Source organism: Lampetra fluviatilis, chromosome 70 (genome assembly GCF_964198595.1).
Source record: "Lampetra fluviatilis chromosome 70, kcLamFluv1.1, whole genome shotgun sequence".
Lineage (NCBI taxonomy): Eukaryota > Metazoa > Chordata > Hyperoartia > Petromyzontiformes > Petromyzontidae > Lampetra > Lampetra fluviatilis.
The window spans coordinates 1948571-1967632 of record NC_136344.1 but is presented as its reverse complement, the minus strand read 5'-3'; the positions used below and the strand labels follow the sequence as shown (position 1 = coordinate 1967632).

At 53.5% G+C, this 19062-nt stretch overlaps 1 protein-coding gene across 1 annotated transcript in view; it reads right to left on the bottom strand.

The window, feature by feature from the left end:
• Positions 1–19062, bottom strand: part of LOC144952858 (AP-1 complex subunit gamma-1-like) — a 49680-nt gene that overhangs the window by 18118 nt on the left and 12500 nt on the right. The window contains 11 exon segments of the mRNA XM_078883329.1: positions 739–879; positions 1737–1850; positions 8175–8230; positions 8675–8773; positions 9197–9277; positions 9860–9955; positions 11004–11080; positions 12219–12315; positions 12896–13037; positions 13472–13596; positions 15337–15548. Coding sequence (XP_078739455.1) covers positions 739–879; positions 1737–1850; positions 8175–8230; positions 8675–8773; positions 9197–9277; positions 9860–9955; positions 11004–11080; positions 12219–12315; positions 12896–13037; positions 13472–13596; positions 15337–15548 — 1240 coding nt within the window.

Below are 19062 nucleotides of genomic sequence, written 5' to 3'. Positions count from 1 at the left end.
AGGGGAGGGGTGAGGGGCGGGGTGAGGGGCGGGGTGAGAGGTGAGGGGCGGGGTGAGGGGCGGGGTGAGGGGCGAGGGAAAGGGTGAGGGGCGGGGTGAGGGGCGGGGTGAGGGGCGGGGTGAGGGGGAGGGGTGAGGGGCGGGGTGAGGGGCGGGGTGAGAGGTGAGGGGCGGGGTGAGGGGCGGGGTGAGGGGCGGGGTGAGGGGCGGGGTGAGGGGCGGGGTGAGGGGCGGGGTGAGGGGCGGGGTGAGAGGTGAGGGGCGGGGTGAGGGGCGGGGTGAGAGGCGGGGTGAGGGGCGGGGTGAGGGGCGGGGTGAGGGGCGGGGTGAGGGGCGGGGTGAGGGGCGGGGTGAGAGGTGAGGGGAAGGGTGAGGGGCGGGGTGAGGGGCGGGGTGAGGGGCGGGGTGAGGGGCGGGGTGAGGGGCGGGGTGAGGGGCGGGGTGAGGGGAGGGGTGAGGGGCGGGGGTGAGAGGTGAGGGGAAGGGTGAGGGGCGGGGTGAGGGGCGGGGTGAGGGGCGCGGTGAGGGGCGGGGTGAGGGGTGAGTGGTGGGGTGAGGGGAGGGGTGAGGGGCGGGGTGAGGGGAGGGGGTGAGGGGAGGGGTGTTACACGAGTGGGGGCACAGAGACACACACCGGGCACCCCCCCCCACCGCCCCCACCACCCCCACCCCCGTCCCCACCCCGTCCCCACCCCCCCACCCCGTCCCCACCCCCCCCCACCACCCCCCCCCACTCACTTCTCTGCCGAGTGGAAGATGCCCGAGGCGCAGTCGGCCTTGAAGTCGGACTCGCAGTTGTCGAGGAAGAAGAGCAGCTCCTTCATCATGCCACGCACGTTGCTCGCGTTGACCAGCGCAAAGCTCAGCTCCATCGCTCGCCTGGCACAGACACACACACAGACACACGCACAGACACGCGCACAGACACGCGCACAGACACACGCACAGACACACGCACAGACACACACACAGACACACGCACAGACACACACACACGCACAGACACACGCACCGACACACACACAGACACACGCACAGACACACGCACGCAGACACACGCACAGACACACACACAGACACACGCACAGACACACGCACAGACACACGCACGCAGACACACGCACGCACAGACACACGCACAGACACACGCACAGACACACGCACAGACACACGCACAGACACACGCACGCACAGACACACGCACAGACACACGCACAGACACACGCACAGACACACGCACAGACACACACACAGACACACACACACGCACAGACACACGCACCGACACACGCACACTCGTCATCAATGTTGGTCGGTGGCCGTGACAAATGGAATGGAACTTGGGTCCTGCTCACCTGACAGCTGACCATCGACCCCACCACCAATCACCAGCTGACCCACCAGCTGACCCATTGACCCCACCACTCACCAGCTGACCATAGACCCCACCACTAGGGGCCCATCATATCCACCGATGACCCCACGCCCCCCTCCACTCCCCTCCTCCCCCCAGCCCCTCCCCCCCTCACCCCAGCCCCTCCCCCCACACCCCCCCCTCCACTCCCACCCTCCTCCCCCCAGCCCCGCCCCTCCTCCCCCCAGCCCCGCCCCCCCCTCCCCCCAGCCCCGCCCCCCTCCACTCCCCCCAGCCCCTCCCCCCACTCCCCCTGCCCCCTCCATCCCCCACCCCCCAGCCCCTCCCCCCCACCCCCCTCCCCCCCGCCCCTCCCCCCGACCTCTTGATGGAGACGTCGGGGTCCTTGAGGCAGTCGACGATGGTGCTGCGGTGCCTCTGCACCGCGTTGTGGTCCGTCTGCACCGTCTTGAGCAGCGACGTCAGGGCCACGTAGCTGTCACGGGGGGGGGGGGGGGTGGGGGGTAGGTGATGGGGGGTAGGTGGGGGTAGGTGGGGGTGGGGGTAGGGGGTGGGTGGGGGGGGTAGGTGGGGGTAGGTGGGGGTGGGGGTAGGGGGTGGGTGGGGGGGGTAGGTGGGGGGGGTAGGTGGGGGGGGGTAATTTATGCTAATGCACAATGTATGCCGAGGCATGCTTACGTGTTCATGTATTCTAATGTATTTCTAGATTTGAAGCTTTCGTGACTGCAAGGATTCATAACTCTTAGTTCTTTCGGTAAAGTCACCATGTAGGTAAAAAATGAAATTAAAATTACCACCAGCTGACCGTCACCGCCACCTACGTGACTTTACCGAAAGAACTAAGAGTATTCTAATGCATGCCACAAACCGTGCGAATGTGTGCTAATGTGTGCTAATGTGTGCTAATGTGTGCTAATGTGTGCTAATGTGTGCTAATGTATGCTAATGTGTGCTAATGTGTGCTAATGTGTGCTAATGTGTGCTAATGTATGCGAATGTATGCTAATGTATGCGAATGTATGCGAATGTGTGCTAATGTATGCGAATGTATGCTAATGTATGCGAATGTATGCGAATGTATGCGAATGTATGCTAATGTGTGCTAATGTGTGCTAATGTATGCGAATGTATGCGAATGTGTGCTAATGTATGCTAATGTGTGCGAATGTGTGCGAATGTATGCTAATGTGTGCTAATGTGTGCTAATGTGTGCTAATGTGTGCTAATGTATGCGAATGTATGCTAATGTGTGCTAATGTGTGCTAATGTGTGCGAATGTGTGCTAATGTGTGCGAATGTATGCTAATGTGTGCTAATGTGTGCTAATGTGTGCGAATGTGTGCGAATGTATGCTAATGTGTGCTAATGTGTGCGAATGTGTGCGAATGTGTGCGAATGTATGCTAATGTGTGCTAATGTGTGCGAATGTGTGCGAATGTATGCGAATGTATGCTAATGTATGCGAATGTATGCTAATGTGTGCTAATGTGTGCGAATGTGTGCTAATGTGTGCGAATGTATGCTAATGTGTGCTAATGTGTGCGAATGTGTGCTAATGTATGCGAATGTATGCTAATGTGTGCTAATGTGTGCTAATGTATGCTAATGTATGCGAATGTATGCTAATGTGTGCTAATGTGTGCGAATGTGTGCTAATGTGTGCTAATGTGTGCTAATGTGTGCTAATGTGTGCTAATGTGTGCTAATGTGTGCGAATGTGTGCTAATGTATGCGAATGTATGCTAATGTATGCGAATGTATGCTAATGTGTGCTAATGTATGCTAATGTGTGCTAATGTATGCGAATGTATGCTAATGTATGCTAATGTATGCGAATGTATGCTAATGTATGCGAATGTATGCTAATGTATGCGAATGTATGCTAATGTGTGCTAATGTATGCGAATGTATGCTAATGTATGCTAATGTATGCGAATGTATGCTAATGTATGCGAATGTGTGCTAATGTGTGCTAATGTGTGCGAATGTGTGCTAATGTATGCTAATGTATGCGAATGTATGCTAATGTATGCGAATGTATGCTAATGTATGCGAATGTGTGCTAATGTGTGCTAATGTATGCGAATGTGTGCTAATGTGTGCTAATGTATGCGAATGTATGCTAATGTATGCGAATGTATGCTAATGTATGCTAATGTATGCGAATGTATGCTAATGTATGCGAATGTATGCTAATGTATGCTAATGTATGCGAATGTATGCTAATGTATGCTAATGTATGCTAATGTGTGCTAATGTGTGCGAATGTGTGCTAATGTGTGCTAATGTGTGCTAATGTGTGCTAATGTGTGCTAATGTGTGCTAATGTGTGCTAATGTATGCTAATGTATGCTAATGTATGCGAATGTATGCTAATGTGTGCTAATGTGTGCTAATGTGTGCTAATGTGTGCTAATGTGTGCTAATGTGTGCTAATGTGTGCGAATGTGTGCTAATGTGTGCTAATGTGTGCGAATGTATGCTAATGTATGCTAATGTGTGCTAATGTATGCTAATGTGTGCTAATGTGTGCGAATGTGTGCTAATGTGTGCTAATGTATGCGAATGTGTGCGAATGTGTGCTAATGTGTGCTAATGTGTGCTAATGTGTGCGAATGTATGCGAATGTGTGCTAATGTATGCTAATGTGTGCGAATGTGTGCTAATGTGTGCTAATGTGTGCTAATGTGTGCGAATGTATGCGAATGTATGCTAATGTATGCTAATGTGTGCGAATGTGTGCTAATGTGTGCTAATGTGTGCTAATGTGTGCGAATGTGTGCGAATGTGTGCTAATGTGTGCTAATGTATGCTAATGTATGCTAATGTATGCGAATGTATGCTAATGTGTGCTAATGTGTGCTAATGTGTGCTAATGTGTGCTAATGTGTGCTAATGTGTGCTAATGTGTGCTAATGTGTGCTAATGTGTGCTAATGTGTGCGAATGTATGCTAATGTATGCTAATGTGTGCTAATGTATGCTAATGTGTGCTAATGTGTGCGAATGTATGCTAATGTATGCTAATGTGTGCTAATGTATGCGAATGTATGCTAATGTGTGCTAATGTATGCTAATGTGTGCTAATGTATGCTAATGTATGCTAATGTGTGCTAATGTGTGCTAATGTATGCGAATGTATGCTAATGTGTGCTAATGTGTGCTAATGTGTGCTAATGTATGCTAATGTGTGCTAATGTATGCTAATGTGTGCTAATGTGTGCTAATGTGTGCTAATGTGTGCTAATGTGTGCTAATGTATGCTAATGTGTGCTAATGTATGCTAATGTGTGCTAATGTGTGCGAATGTGTGCTAATGTGTGCTAATGTGTGCTAATGTGTGCGAATGTGTGCTAATGTGTGCTAATGTGTGCTAATGTATGCGAATGTGTGCTAATGTATGCTAATGTGTGCTAATGTGTGCTAATGTGTGCTAATGTGTGCGAATGTATGCTAATGTGTGCTAATGTATGCGAATGTGTGCTAATGTATGCTAATGTGTGCTAATGTGTGCTAATGTGTGCTAATGTGTGCTAATGTGTGCGAATGTGTGCTAATGTGTGCTAATGTGTGCGAATGTGTGCTAATGTGTGCTAATGTGTGCGAATGTATGCTAATGTGTGCTAATGTATGCTAATGTGTGCTAATGTGTGCTAATGTATGCTAATGTGTGCTAATGTGTGCGAATGTGTGCTAATGTGTGCGAATGTATGCTAATGTGTGCGAATGTGTGCTAATGTGTGCTAATGTGTGCTAATGTATGCTAATGTGTGCGAATGTGTGCTAATGTGTGCTAATGTGTGCGAATGTATGCTAATGTGTGCGAATGTGTGCTAATGTGTGCTAATGTATGCTAATGTGTGCTAATGTGTGCGAATGTGTGCTAATGTGTGCTAATGTGTGCTAATGTATGCTAATGTGTGCGAATGTGTGCTAATGTATGCTAATGTGTGCGAATGTATGCTAATGTGTGCTAATGTGTGCTAATGTGTGCGAATGTGTGCTAATGTGTGCTAATGTGTGCGAATGTATGCTAATGTGTGCTAATGTGTGCTAATGTGTGCTAATGTGTGCTAATGTATGCTAATGTGTGCTAATGTGTGCTAATGTATGCTAATGTGTGCTAATGTGTGCTAATGTGTGCTAATGTGCGCTAATGTGTGCTAATGTGTGCTAATGTGTGCTAATGTATGCGAATGTATGCGAATGTGTGCTAATGTATGCGAATGTGTGCTAATGTATGCTAATGTGTGCTAATGTATGCGAATGTATGCGAATGTATGCGAATGTGTGCTAATGTATGCTAATGTGTGCTAATGTATGCGAATGTATGCGAATGTATGCGAATGTGTGCTAATGTATGCTAATGTATGCGAATGTGTGCTAATGTATGCGAATGTGTGCTAATGTATGCGAATGTGTGCTAATGTATGCGAATGTGTGCTAATGTATGCTAATGTGTGCTAATGTGTGCTAATGTGTGCTAATGTATGCGAATGTATGCGAATGTGTGCTAATGTATGCTAATGTGTGCTAATGTGTGCTAATGTGTGCTAATGTGTGCTAATGTGTGCTAATGTGTGCTAATGTGTGCTAATGTGTGCTAATGTATGCGAATGTATGCTAATGTATGCTAATGTGTGCGAATGTGTGCTAATGTGTGCTAATGTGTGCTAATGTGTGCTAATGTATGCGAATGTATGCGAATGTGTGCTAATGTGTGCTAATGTGTGCGAATGTGTGCTAATGTGTGCTAATGTATGCTAATGTGTGCTAATGTGTGCTAATGTATGCTAATGTGTGCTAATGTATGCTAATGTATGCTAATGTGTGCTAATGTGTGCTAATGTGTGCTAATGTGTGCTAATGTGTGCTAATGTGTGCTAATGTATGCTAATGTGTGCGAATGTATGCGAATGTGTGCTAATGTGTGCTAATGTATGCGAATGTATGCTAATGTGTGCGAATGTGTGCGAATGTGTGCTAATGTGTGCTAATGTATGCTAATGTGTGCGAATGTGTGCGAATGTGTGCGAATGTGTGCGAATGTGTGCTAATGTGTGCTAATGTATGCTAATGTGTGCTAATGTGTGCTAATGTGTGCTAATGTGTGCTAATGTGTGCTAATGTGTGCTAATGTATGCTAATGTGTGCTAATGTATGCTAATGTGTGCTAATGTGTGCTAATGTGTGCTAATGTGTGCTAATGTGTGCGAATGTGTGCGAATGTGTGCGAATGTGTGCTAATGTATGCTAATGTGTGCTAATGTGTGCGAATGTATGCTAATGTGTGCTAATGTATGCTAATGTGTGCGAATGTGTGCGAATGTGTGCGAATGTGTGCGAATGTGTGCTAATGTATGCTAATGTGTGCTAATGTGTGCTAATGTGTGCTAATGTGTGCTAATGTGTGCTAATGTATGCTAATGTGTGCTAATGTGTGCTAATGTGTGCGAATGTATGCTAATGTGTGCTAATGTATGCTAATGTGTGCGAATGATGTGTGCGAATGTGTGCGAATGTGTGCGAATGTGTGCTAATGTATGCTAATGTGTGCGAATGTGTGCTAATGTGTGCTAATGTGTGCTAATGTGTGCTAATGTATGCTAATGTGTGCGAATGTGTGCGAATGTGTGCGAATGTGTGCTAATGTATGCTAATGTGTGCGAATGTGTGCTAATGTGTGCTAATGTGTGCTAATGTGTGCTAATGTATGCTAATGTGTGCGAATGTGTGCGAATGTGTGCGAATGTGTGCGAATGTGTGCGAATGTGTGCGAATGTGTGCTAATGTATCTAATGTGTGCTAATGTGTGCTAATGTGTGCTAATGTGTGCTAATGTATGCTAATGTGTGCTAATGTGTGCGAATGTGTGCGAATGTGTGCGAATGTGTGCGAATGTGTGCGAATGTATGCTAATGTGTGCTAATGTATGCTAATGTGTGCTAATGTGTGCTAATGTATGCTAATGTGTGCTAATGTGTGCTAATGTGTGCTAATGTGTGCTAATGTGTGCTAATGTGTGCTAATGTGTGCTAATGTGTGCTAATGTGTGCTAATGTGTGCTAATGTGTGCTAATGTGCTAATGTATGCTAATGTGTGCTAATGTATGCTAATGTGTGCTAATGTGTGCTAATGTATGCTAATGTGTGCTAATGTGTGCTAATGTGTGCTATGTGTGCTAATGTATGCTAATGTGTGCTAATGTATGCTAATGTGTGCTAATGTGTGCTAATGTATGCTAATGTGTGCTAATGTATGCTAATGTATGCTAATGTGTGCTAATGTGTGCTAATGTATGCTAATGTATGCTAATGTGTGCTAATGTATGCTAATGTGTGCTAATGTGTGCTAATGTGTGCTAATGTATGCTAATGTGTGCTAATGTGTGCTAATGTGTGCTAATGTGTGCTAATGTGTGCTAATGTGTGCTAATGTATGCTAATGTGTGCTAATGTGTGCTAATGTGTGCTAATGTGTGCTAATGTATGCTAATGTATGCTAATGTGTGCTAATGTGTGCTAATGTATGCGAATGTATGCTAATGTATGCTAATGTGTGCTAATGTATGCTAATGTATGCGAATGTATGCTAATGTGTGCTAATGTATGCTAATGTGTGCTAATGTATGCGAATGTGTGCTAATGTATGCTAATGTATGCGAATGTGTGCTAATGTATGCTAATGTATGCGAATGTATGCTAATGTATACTAATGTGTGCTAATGTATGCTAATGTATACTAATGTGTGCTAATGTATGCGAATGTGTGCAGCTGACCCCGTGAACTGGGAGCTCACCGGATGTTTTTGTCGTTGTTCAGCAGGAAGCGGCCCAGGATGTTGACGGCCAGCACCTGCGCTGACACCACCGATGGCATCACCGTCACCATCACTATCACCACCACCATCACCATCACCACCACCATCACACCACCGTCACCACCACCATCACCACCACCGTCACCACCACCACCACCACCACCGTCACCGTCACCACCATCACCACCACCACCACCGTCGTCATCACCATCGTCACCAGACCACCGTCCACCATCACCATCACCGTCACCGATAACATCACATCATTATCGTCGTTGCCATCAATGATAACATCACCACATCACCACATCACCATCGCTACCACCCCCTCCGTGACCCCCGTGACCCCTCCGTGACCCCTCCGTGACCCCCGGTGGTGAACGCACGACCCCAGGGTGCGACCCCGCATGATCCCCCCTCACCCCCGGTGACCCCCACCCCCCCGGTGACCCCCCCGTGACCCTGGCGGTGCCACCCACCCGCAGGCCGCTCTCGGACTTGATGTCCATGATGGTGAGCACCGTCTCGTACAAGATGGCGTTGCCCACGTTCTTACTCGTCTCTGTGTTGGTCGCCACCTGCGGGGGGGGTGGGGTGGGGGTGGGGGGGGGGGGGGGTGGGGGGGGGAGGGGGGGGGTGAGGGGCGGGGGGTGAGGTGGGGGTGGGGGGAGGGGGGTGAGGGGCGGGGGGTGGGGGGGTGAGGGGCGGGGGGGGGAGGGGGGTGAGGGGGTGAGGGGAGGGGGGTGAGGGGAGGGGCAATGTGCAGGAGGGCACAGGGCTCATTCGCTCTCTCACTCTCCCCTCTCTCACTCTCCCCTCTCTCACTCTCTCCATCTTCCACACTCTCTCTCCCTCCCCCCACTCTCCCCCACTCTCCCCCACCCTCCCCACCCTCCCCACCCTCCCCACCCTCCCCACCCTCCCCACCCTCCCCACCCTCCCCACTCCCCCCCCACTCTCCCACTCTCCCCACTGTCTCTCTCCCCGCTGTCTCTCCTCACCTGAGCCAGGATGTCGTTCATGGCCTCGCTCGCTTCGTCGTCGCTCTTGCCAAGGATTCGCAGCAACCTCAGAATCCTCACCTACACGGGGAGGGCGAGTGGGTGGGTGGTGAGGGGGGGGTGAGGGGGTGGTGAGTGGGTGGTGAGGGGGGGGTGAGTGGGTGGTGAGGGGGGGGGTGAGGGGGTGGTGAGTGGGTGGTGAGGGGGGGGTGAGTGGGTGGTGAGGGGGGGGTGAGTGGGTGGTGAGGTGGTGGTGAGTGGGTGGTGAGTGGCGAGTGAGTGGTGTAGTGAGTGAGTGGTGTGGTAGTGGCTGAGTGGGTGATGTGGTGAGTCGTGTAGTGAGTGGTGAGTGAGTGGGTGAGTGAGTGGTGTGGTGAGTGAGTGGCTGGCTGGTGTGGTGAGTGAGTGGTGTGGTGAGTGAGTGGCTGGTGTGGTGAGTGAGTGAGTGGCTGGTGTGGTGAGTGAGTGACTGGTGTGGTAAGTGAGTGGTGAGTGAGTGAGTGGAGTGGTGGGTGAGTGAGTGAGTGGTGTGGTGAGTGAGTGGGTGAGTGAGTGGCTGGTGTGGTGAGTGAGTGGTTGGTGTGGTGAGTGAGTGAGTGAGTGGTGAGTGAGTGAGTGGTGAGTGAGTGGCTGTTGCGGTGTGGTGCGGTGCACGTCTCTGACCTGCAGGAAGGGGTCGCTGATGCCAGAGACGTCGTGCTCCGGCGAGTAGCCCGACATGATGAGGTTCTTGAGGATCCGCACCAATTGTGGAACCAGCTACGCACAGAGACAAAGGATCCCCCCACCACGGTGTAGCCTTCAGACTGAAAGGGGCAAGTGCTGTTAGTAGCGAGTAGCAGCAGCAGTGCCGATAGACACACAAAGACGCCCCATGTAGCCTCTTAACAGGCTGTGAGTGGGCGAGTGTGAGCGAGTGTGAGCGTAAGTGTGAGTGAGTATGTGAGTGTGCGAGTGAGTGTCTGTGTGTGTGTGTCTGTGTGCGAGTGAGTGTCTGTGTGTGTGTAACGCACCTTGCGGAAGTGAGTGTGTGAGTGAGTGTGAGCGTCTGTGTGAGTGTGTGCGAGTGAGTGAATTTGAGAGTGTGAGTGTCTGTGCGAGTGTGAGCGAGTGAGTGTGAGCGAGTGAGTGTGAGCGAGTGTGTGTCTGTGTGCGAGTGTGTGTGTCTGTGAGTGAGCGAGTGCGAGTGTGTGCGAGTGTGTGAGTGTCTGTGAGTGAGTGTGAGTGTGTGTGTGCGAGTGTGTGTCTGTGTGCGAGTGTGTGTGTCTGTGAGTGAGCGAGTGCGAGTGTGTGCGAGTGTGTGTGTCTGTGAGTGTGTGTGAGTGTGAGTGAGTGTGAGCGAGTGTGTGTGTGTGTGTGTCTGTGTGCGAGTGTGTGTGTCTGTGAGTGAGCGGGTGCGAGTGTGTGCGAGTGTATGAGTGTCTGTGAGTGTGTGTGAGTGAGTGTGTGAGTGTGCGTGTCAATGTGTGTGCGAGTGTGTGTCTGTGAGTGAGTGAGTAACGCACCTTGCGAAAGTGAGTGAGTGTGTCTGTGTGTGTGTGTGTCTGTGTGTGTGTGTCTGTGTGAGTGTGTGTGTGTGTCTGTGTGTGTGTGTGTGAGTGAGTGAGTGTCTGTGCATGTGAGTGTGAGTGAGAGTGTGAGTGTGTGTGTGGGTGTCTGTGTGTGTGTGTGAGTGTCTGTGTGAGTGTGTGTGTCTGTGTGTGTGTGTGAGTGTCTGTGTGAGTGTGTGTGTCTGTGTGTGTGTGTGAGTGTCTGTGTGAGTGTGTGTGTCTGTGTGTGTGAGTGAGTGTGTGAGTGAGTAACACACCTTACGAAAGTGCGTGAGTGTGTCTGGGCTCCGCTCACACATGTCTGTGATCAGCACCACCGCCGTATGCAAGACGCCTGCAAGAGAGACAAAGACAAAGATCCGTCACGGCGTAGCGTTCACGGACCGCTGGGGCAAGTGCCGCTCTAACAACTATTTTATATTTCGATTTAAAGCTTTCGTGACTGCAGGGATTCATCTTGTCTTTTCGACAGCCCTGTTCTTCGCCTGAGGACGGCTGCTTGCGTTGTGGCCGAAACGTCGTGAGAGTTGTATTTTATTATGTTTTATTTTTATTATTTTATTATTTCCCTTCTACGTGACTTTACCGAAAGAACCAAGAAGAACTATTTTATATTTGTAGCGGGTAATGTGAAGTCGCCCTTTTTGCAGAATCGATCCTGGCCTGGCCCATCGCAGATGATATCATCATCATCACCACGTGGCTGATCTCTTCGTCACGTGTCTCACCCCCCAGGGGGCAGGGTGTCTCACCCCCCAGGGTGTAGGGTGTCTTACCGTGTGTGTGTCTTACCGTGTGTGTGTCTTACCATGTGTGTGTGTGTCTCACCGTGTGTGTGTGTGTGTGTCTCACTGTGTGTGTGTGTGTGTCTCACTGTGTGTGTCTCACCGTGTGTGTGTGTGTGTCTCACCGTGTGTGTGTGTGTATCTCACCGTGTGTGTGTGTGTATCTCACCGTGTGTGTGTGTCTCACCGTGTGTGTGTGTCTCACCGTGTGTGTGTGTCTCACCGTGTGTGTCTCACCGTGCGTCTCACCGTGTGTCTCACCGTGTGTGTGTGTGTCTCACCGTGTGTCTCACTGTGTGTCTCACCGTGCGTCTCACTGTGTGTGTGTGTGTGTCTCACCGTGTGTCTCACTGTGTGTGTGTGTCTCACCGTGTGTGTGTGTGTCTCACCGTGTGTCTCACCGTGCGTCTCACCGTGTGTGTGTGTGTCTCACCGTGTGTCTCACTGTGTGTCTCACCGTGCGTCTCACTGTGTGTGTGTGTGTGTCTCACCGTGTGTCTCACTGTGTGTGTGTGTGTCTCACCGTGTGTGTGTGTGTGTCTCACTGTGTGTGTGTGTCTCACTGTGTGTGTGTGTCTCACTGTGTGTGTGTGTGTGTCTCACCGTGTGTCTCACTGTGTGTGTGTCTCACCGTGTGTGTGTGTCTCACTGTGTGTGTGTGTGTCTCACTGTGTGTGTGTGTCTCACCGTGGTTTTTCTCGCTCAGCAGGTTCCGCGTCGCGGGCAGGAACATCTCCATGAGCTCCGGCACCTTGCGGATGATGTGCACAGCGCACAGCGCTGCCTGTACGCACACAGATACATACACACACACAGATATATATAGATACACACACACACAGATACACACAGATACATATATACACACACAGATACACACACACAGATACACGCACACACAGATACACGCATATACATACACAGATACACGCATATACATACACACACATAGATACACACACACACAGATACACACACAGATACACATACACACGCGCACACACACACAGATACATACACACACAGACACACAGAGAGAGTGAGCCGGTGGGTGAGCGAGGGGGTGAGTGAGTGGGTGAGTGAGCGGGAGAGTCAGCGGGAGAGTCAGCGGGAGAGAGGGTGAGTGAGTGGGTGAGGGAGCGGGTGAGGGAGCGGGTGAGGGAGCGGGTGAGTGAGCGGGTGAGCGAGCGAGGAACGGGCGAGCGAGAAGGGGTGAGCAGCGGGTGAGTGAGCGAGAAGGGGTGAGCGAGGAGAAGGGGCGAGCGAGGAGCGGGCGAGCGAGGAGCGGGTGAGTGAGCGGGTGAGTGAGCGGGTGAGTGAGCGAGAGGGTGAGTGAGCGAGAAGGGGTGAGTGAGTGTGTCCACCTTCTTGCGGATGTACGAGTTGGAGGACTTAAGGAGGCGCTCCACCTCCCCGGCGAGGTCGCGGCACATCTCAGCGGAGCCCATGGAGCCCAACGTGCACAGCGCCAAGCCCTGCACGTACTGCGTGTTGTGGTTCAGGTCCCTGCCAGCGCACGCACGCACAGGCGCACACGCACACACACACACAGGAACACACGCACGCGCACGCACACACACACACAGAGCGGGCGAGTGAGAGTGGGGGACAGCGAGCGAGAGCGACCGAGCGAGTGAGCGTGAGGGCGAGAGTGAGGACGAGAGTGAGGACGAGTGTGAGAGTGAGGGAGCGTGAGGGGCGAGCGTGAGTGAGCGTGAGTGAGATGTGAGTGTGAGTGAGCGTGAGGGCGAGCGAGTGTGAGTGAGTGAGTGGGTGAGTGTGTGTGAGCGAGTGTGAGAGTGAGTGTGAGAGTGAGTGAGTGTGTGTGAGTGTGAGTGAGTGAGTGAGTGAGCGTGAGAGCGTGAGAGCGAGTGAGTGAGTGAGCGTGAGTGAGTGAGTGAGCGTGAGTGAGTGACCATGTGAGTGGGCGAGCGTCTCACATCTTGATGGAGTTGGTCATGAGAAGGTGGACATCCTGGCGCTCGTCCAACAGCAGCATGGCCCCCAGGTAGCCGATGCGTTTGTCTGTGAAGCGCTGTGACGCAATCAGCTTCAAGCACTCCAGCTGTAGGGGGGGAGGGGGGGACACACGGGGGGGGGGCAAGGGGGGGGAGACACGGGGGGGGGGCACGGGGGGGGGCACGGGGGGGGGGGACACGGGGGGGAAGCTTGGTGACGTTGCGACAGCTGTGCGTCTTGTCCACCGCCTCCACCACCTCCCTGTCCACCACCACCACCACAACAACCTCCATCTCCTCCACCACCACCACCACCACCTCCATTACCACCACCTCCACCACCATCTCCACCACCATCCCCTCCTCTATCTCCACCTCCATCTCTTCCTCCACTACCACCTCCACCACTCCTTCCTACTACTCCTCCACCACCACCACCACTTCCTCCACCACCAACACCACCATCTCCTCCATCTCCACCACCACCACTTCCTCCACCACCAACACCACCATCTCCTCCATCTCCACCACCACCACTTCCTCCACCACCAACACCACCATCTCCTCCATCTCCACCACCACCACTTCCTCCACCACCAACACCACCATCTCCTCCATCTCCACCACCACCACTTCCTCCACCACCAACACCACCATCTCCTCCATCTCCACCACCACCACTTCCTCCACCACCAACACCACCATCTCCTCCATCTCCACCACCACCACTTCCTCCACCAACACCACCATCTCCTCCATCTCCACCACTTCCTCCACCACCAACACCACCATCTCCTCCATCTCCACCACCACCACTTCCTCCACCACCAACACCACCATCTCCTCCATCTCCACCACCACCACTTCCTCCACCACCAACACCACCATCTCCTCCATCTCCACCACCACCACTTCCTCCACCACCAACACCACCATCTCCTCCATCTCCACCACCACCACTTCCTCCACCACCAACACCACCATCTCCTCCATCTCCTCCATCTCCACCACCACCACTTCCTCCACCACCAACACCACCATCTCCTCCATCTCCACCACCACCACTTCCTCCACCACCAACACCACCATCTCCTCCATCTCCACCACCACCACTTCCTCCACCACCAACACCACCATCTCCTCCATCTCCACCACCACCACTTCCTCCACCACCAACACCACCATCTCCTCCATCTCCACCACCACCACTTCCTCCACCAACACCACCATCTCCTCCATCTCCACCACTTCCTCCACCACCAACACCACCATCTCCTCCATCTCCACCACCACCACTTCCTCCACCACCAACACCACCATCTCCTCCATCTCCACCACCACCACTTCCTCCACCACCAACACCACCATCTCCTCCATCTCCACCACCACCACTTCCTCCACCACCAACACCACCATCTCCTCCATCTCCACCACCACCACTTCCTCCACCACCAACACCACCATCTCCTCCATCTCCACCACCACCACTTCCTCCACCACCAACACCACCATCTCCTCCATCTCCACCACCACCACTTCCTCCACCACCAACACCACCATCTCCTCCATCTCCACCACCACCACTTCCTCCACCACCAACACCACCATCTCCTCCATCTCCACCACCACCACTTCCTCCACCACCAACACCACCATCTCCTCCACCTCCACCACTTCCTCCTCCACCAACACCACCATCTCCTCCATCTCCACCACCACCTCCACCACCACCTCCTCCTCCTCCACCACCACCACCTCCACCACCACCACCACCACCACCACCACCACCTCCACCACCACCACCACCTCCACCACCACCACCACCCTCGTCACCGCGGGCTCCTCACCTGCCCGAAGTGTGCTGGGTAGCCCAGCATGTGCATGTAGAGCAGCTTGGCGACGTTGCGGCAGCGGTAGGTGTTGTCCTCCTCACGGAAGGACGAGCGGATGAGCGCGCACTCCTTCTGGATGATGGCGCGCTCCTCCGCCTGGGTGCGCGCCGTACGGATGGTTCGGATCAGCTCCCGCAGTCGGATCGGGGTCGGCATCGTCGCGGCCACTGGCGGCACGGGGGGGGGGGGGGGGGCGGGGAGATAACGGCACCGGCGTCGTCATCATCGTCGTCGTCATCGTCATAAACGTCGTCGTCATCATCAGCGTCATCGTCATCAACGTCATCAGCGTCATCATTAACGTCATCATCAGCGTCGTCGTCGTCATCAACGTCATCATGGTCGTCGTCATCGTCATCAACGTCGTTATCAACGTCATCATCGTCGTCGTCATCGTCATCAACGTCGTCGTCATCAACGTCATCATCATCGTCGTCGTCATCAACGTCATCATCAGCGTCATCAGCGTCATCATCGTCATCATCGTCGTCATCAACGTCATCATCGTCGTCGTCATCATCATCATCAACGTCGTCATCAACGTCATCATCGTCGTCGTCATCAACGTCGTTGTCATCAACGTCTTCATCATCGTCGTCATCAACGTCATCAGCGTCATCATCAGCGTCGTCATCGTTATCAACATCGTCATCAACGTCATCATCAGCGTCGTGATCGTCATCATCAGCGTCATCGGCATCATCAACGTCATCATCAGCGTCATCATCATCATCAGCGTCATCAGCGTCGTCAGCATCGTCATCAACGTCATCAACGTCATCATCATCAGCGTCATCATCAACGTCATCATCATCATCAGCGTCGTCATCGTCGTCGTCATCGTCATCATCAGCGTCATCAACGTCATCATCAGCGTCGTGATCGTCATCAGCGTCATCGGTATCAGCATCGTTGCGGATCACGAGACACGGACACCACGGAGTGTGGAAAACCCGGCACGGATCACCAAACACGGACACCACGGAGTGTGGAAAACCCGGCACGGATCACGAGACACCACGGAGTGTGGAAAACCCGGCACGGATCACGAAACACGGACACCACAGAGTGTGGGAAAACCCGGCACGGATCACGAGACACGGACACCACAGAGTGTGGGGAAACCCGGCACGGAACCTAAGAGCCCAGGCATGGAGCGCAGGAGCGGGATCCGACAGATTCCGGTAAAATACCGGAAAAGAACGTTAGGCCAAGAGAAGGTCACGTCCAGAAAGATACGGAACGGATGTCCTCCGGTCCGGAGCGCTGGGAAGTCCTGGAAAACCAGAGATGAAACGCAGGACCGGATGCACCAGAAAAACTCGACGGAGCCCGGAAAAAACCCGGAACGGATCTCAGTGTGGAAATATCGAGTGACCCCCACCTACAGCACGAGTGGGTGGGTGAGTGGGTGGGTGAGTGGGTGAGTAATTGGGTGGGTGGGTGAGTAATTGGGTGGGTGGGTGAGTGAGTGGGTGGGTGAGTGGGTGGACGGGTGAGTGAGTGAGTGAGTGAGTGGGTGGGTGGGTGAGTAGGTGGGTGGGTGAGTGGGTGGGTGAGTGGGTGGATGAGTGAGTGGGTGAGTGGACGGGTGAGTGGGTGGGTGAGTAATTGGGTGGGTGAGTGAGTGGGTGGGTGAGTGGGTGGACGGGTGAGTGGGTGGGTGAGTAATTGGGTGGGTGAGTGAGTGGGTGGGTGAGTGGGTGGACGGGTGAGTGGGTGGGTGAGTAATTGGGTGGGTGAGTGAGTGGGTGAGTGGGTGGACGGGTGAGTGAGTGGGTGGGTGGGTGAGTAGGTGGGTGGGTGAGTGGGTGGGTGAGTGGGTGGGTGAGTGGGTGGGTGAGTGAGTGGGTGGGGGGGTGGGTGAGTGGGTGGGCGAGTGAGTGGGCGGGTGAGTGGGTGAGTGGATGGGTGGGTGAGTGGGTGGGTGGGGTGAGTGAGTGGGTGGGCGAGTGAGTGAGTGGGTGGGTGAGTGGATGGGTGGGTGAGTGGGTGGGTGAGTGGGTGGGCGAGTGAGTGAGTGGTTTGGTGAGTGGACGGGTGGGTGAGTGGATGGGTGGGTGGATGGGTTGGTGAGTGGACGGGTGGGTGAGTGATTGGGTGAGCGAGCGGGTGAGCGAGCAGGTGAGTGATTGTGTGAGCGAGTGGGTGGGCGAGCGGGTGAGTGATTGGGTGAGCAAGCAGGTGAGTGATTGTGTGAGCGAGTGGGTGGGCGAGCAGGTGAGTGATTGGGTGAGCGAGCAGGTGAGTGATTGGGTGAGCGAACGGGTGAGTGATTGGGTGAGCGAGCAGGTGAGTGATTGGGTGAGCGAGCGGGTGAGCTTTCCACCAGGCTGGCGGCAGTAGTAACCCAACCACTCGCTCCATTATTTATTGCCGCCGGTGGAACCATCCACGCGCTCTCGCTTACAGCCCCTCTTCCTCCTCCTCACCCCCCCTCCTCCTCCCCCCTCCTCCTCCCCCCTCCTCCCTCCCTCCTTCCCCCTCCTCCCCCCCACCTCCTTACCCCCCCCCTCCTCCCCCCCTCCTCCTCCTCCTCCTCCTCCTCCTCCTCCTCCTCCTCCTCCCCCCCTCCTCCTCCTCCCCCCTCCTCCTCAGCCCCCCCCCCCTCCCCATCCTCCTCCTTCCCCCCTCCTCCCCCCACCGCACTTTGCTTACCCAATGCTCAGCCGCCGCTGTGCCAACAACGGCGAGGATGACCCCGCAAGTGCCTGCCGACTTGCGAGGGTGTTTGGCCTACTCTTCCAACCTCTGGCGCGACGTCGTGGCGGAGGATATCCTCACCACCAGCACCACCTCCTCACCACCTCCTCACCAACCCCCTCCCTCCTCACCACCCCTCGTCCCTCCTCACCATCCATCCCCACCCATAGACTCATCACACAGCAGAGAGCCATAGACTCATCACACAGCAGAGAGCCATAGACTCATCACACAGCAGAGAGCCACAGACTCATCACACAGCAGAGACCCACAGACTCATCACACAGCAGAGACCCATAGACTCATCACACAGCAGAGACCCACAGACTCATCACACAGCAGAGACCCATAGACTCATCACACAGCAGAGACCCACAGACTCATCACACAGCAGAGACCCATAGACTCATCACACAGCAGAGACCCACAGACTCATCACACAGCAGAGACCCACAGACTCATCACACAGCAGAGACCCATAGACTCATCACACAGCAGAGACCCACAGACTCATCACACAGCAGACCCATAGACTCATCACACAGCAGAGAGCCATAGACTCATCACACAGGAGAGAGCCATAGACTCATCACACAGCAGAGACCCATAGACTCATCACACAGCAGAGACCCATAGACTCATCACACAGCAGACCCATAGACTCATCACACAGCAGAGAGCCATAGACTCATCACACAGGAGAGAGCCATAGACTCATCACACAGCAGAGACCCATAGACTCATCACACAGCAGAGACCCACAGACTCATCACACAGCAGACCCATAGACTCATCACACAGCAGAGAGCCACAGACTCATCACACAGCAGAGACCCACAGACTCATCACACAGCAGACCCACAGACTCATCACACAGCAGAGACCCATAGACTCATCACACAGCAGACCCACAGACTCATCACACAGCAGAGACCCACAGACTCATCACACAGCAGAGACCCACAGACTCATCACACA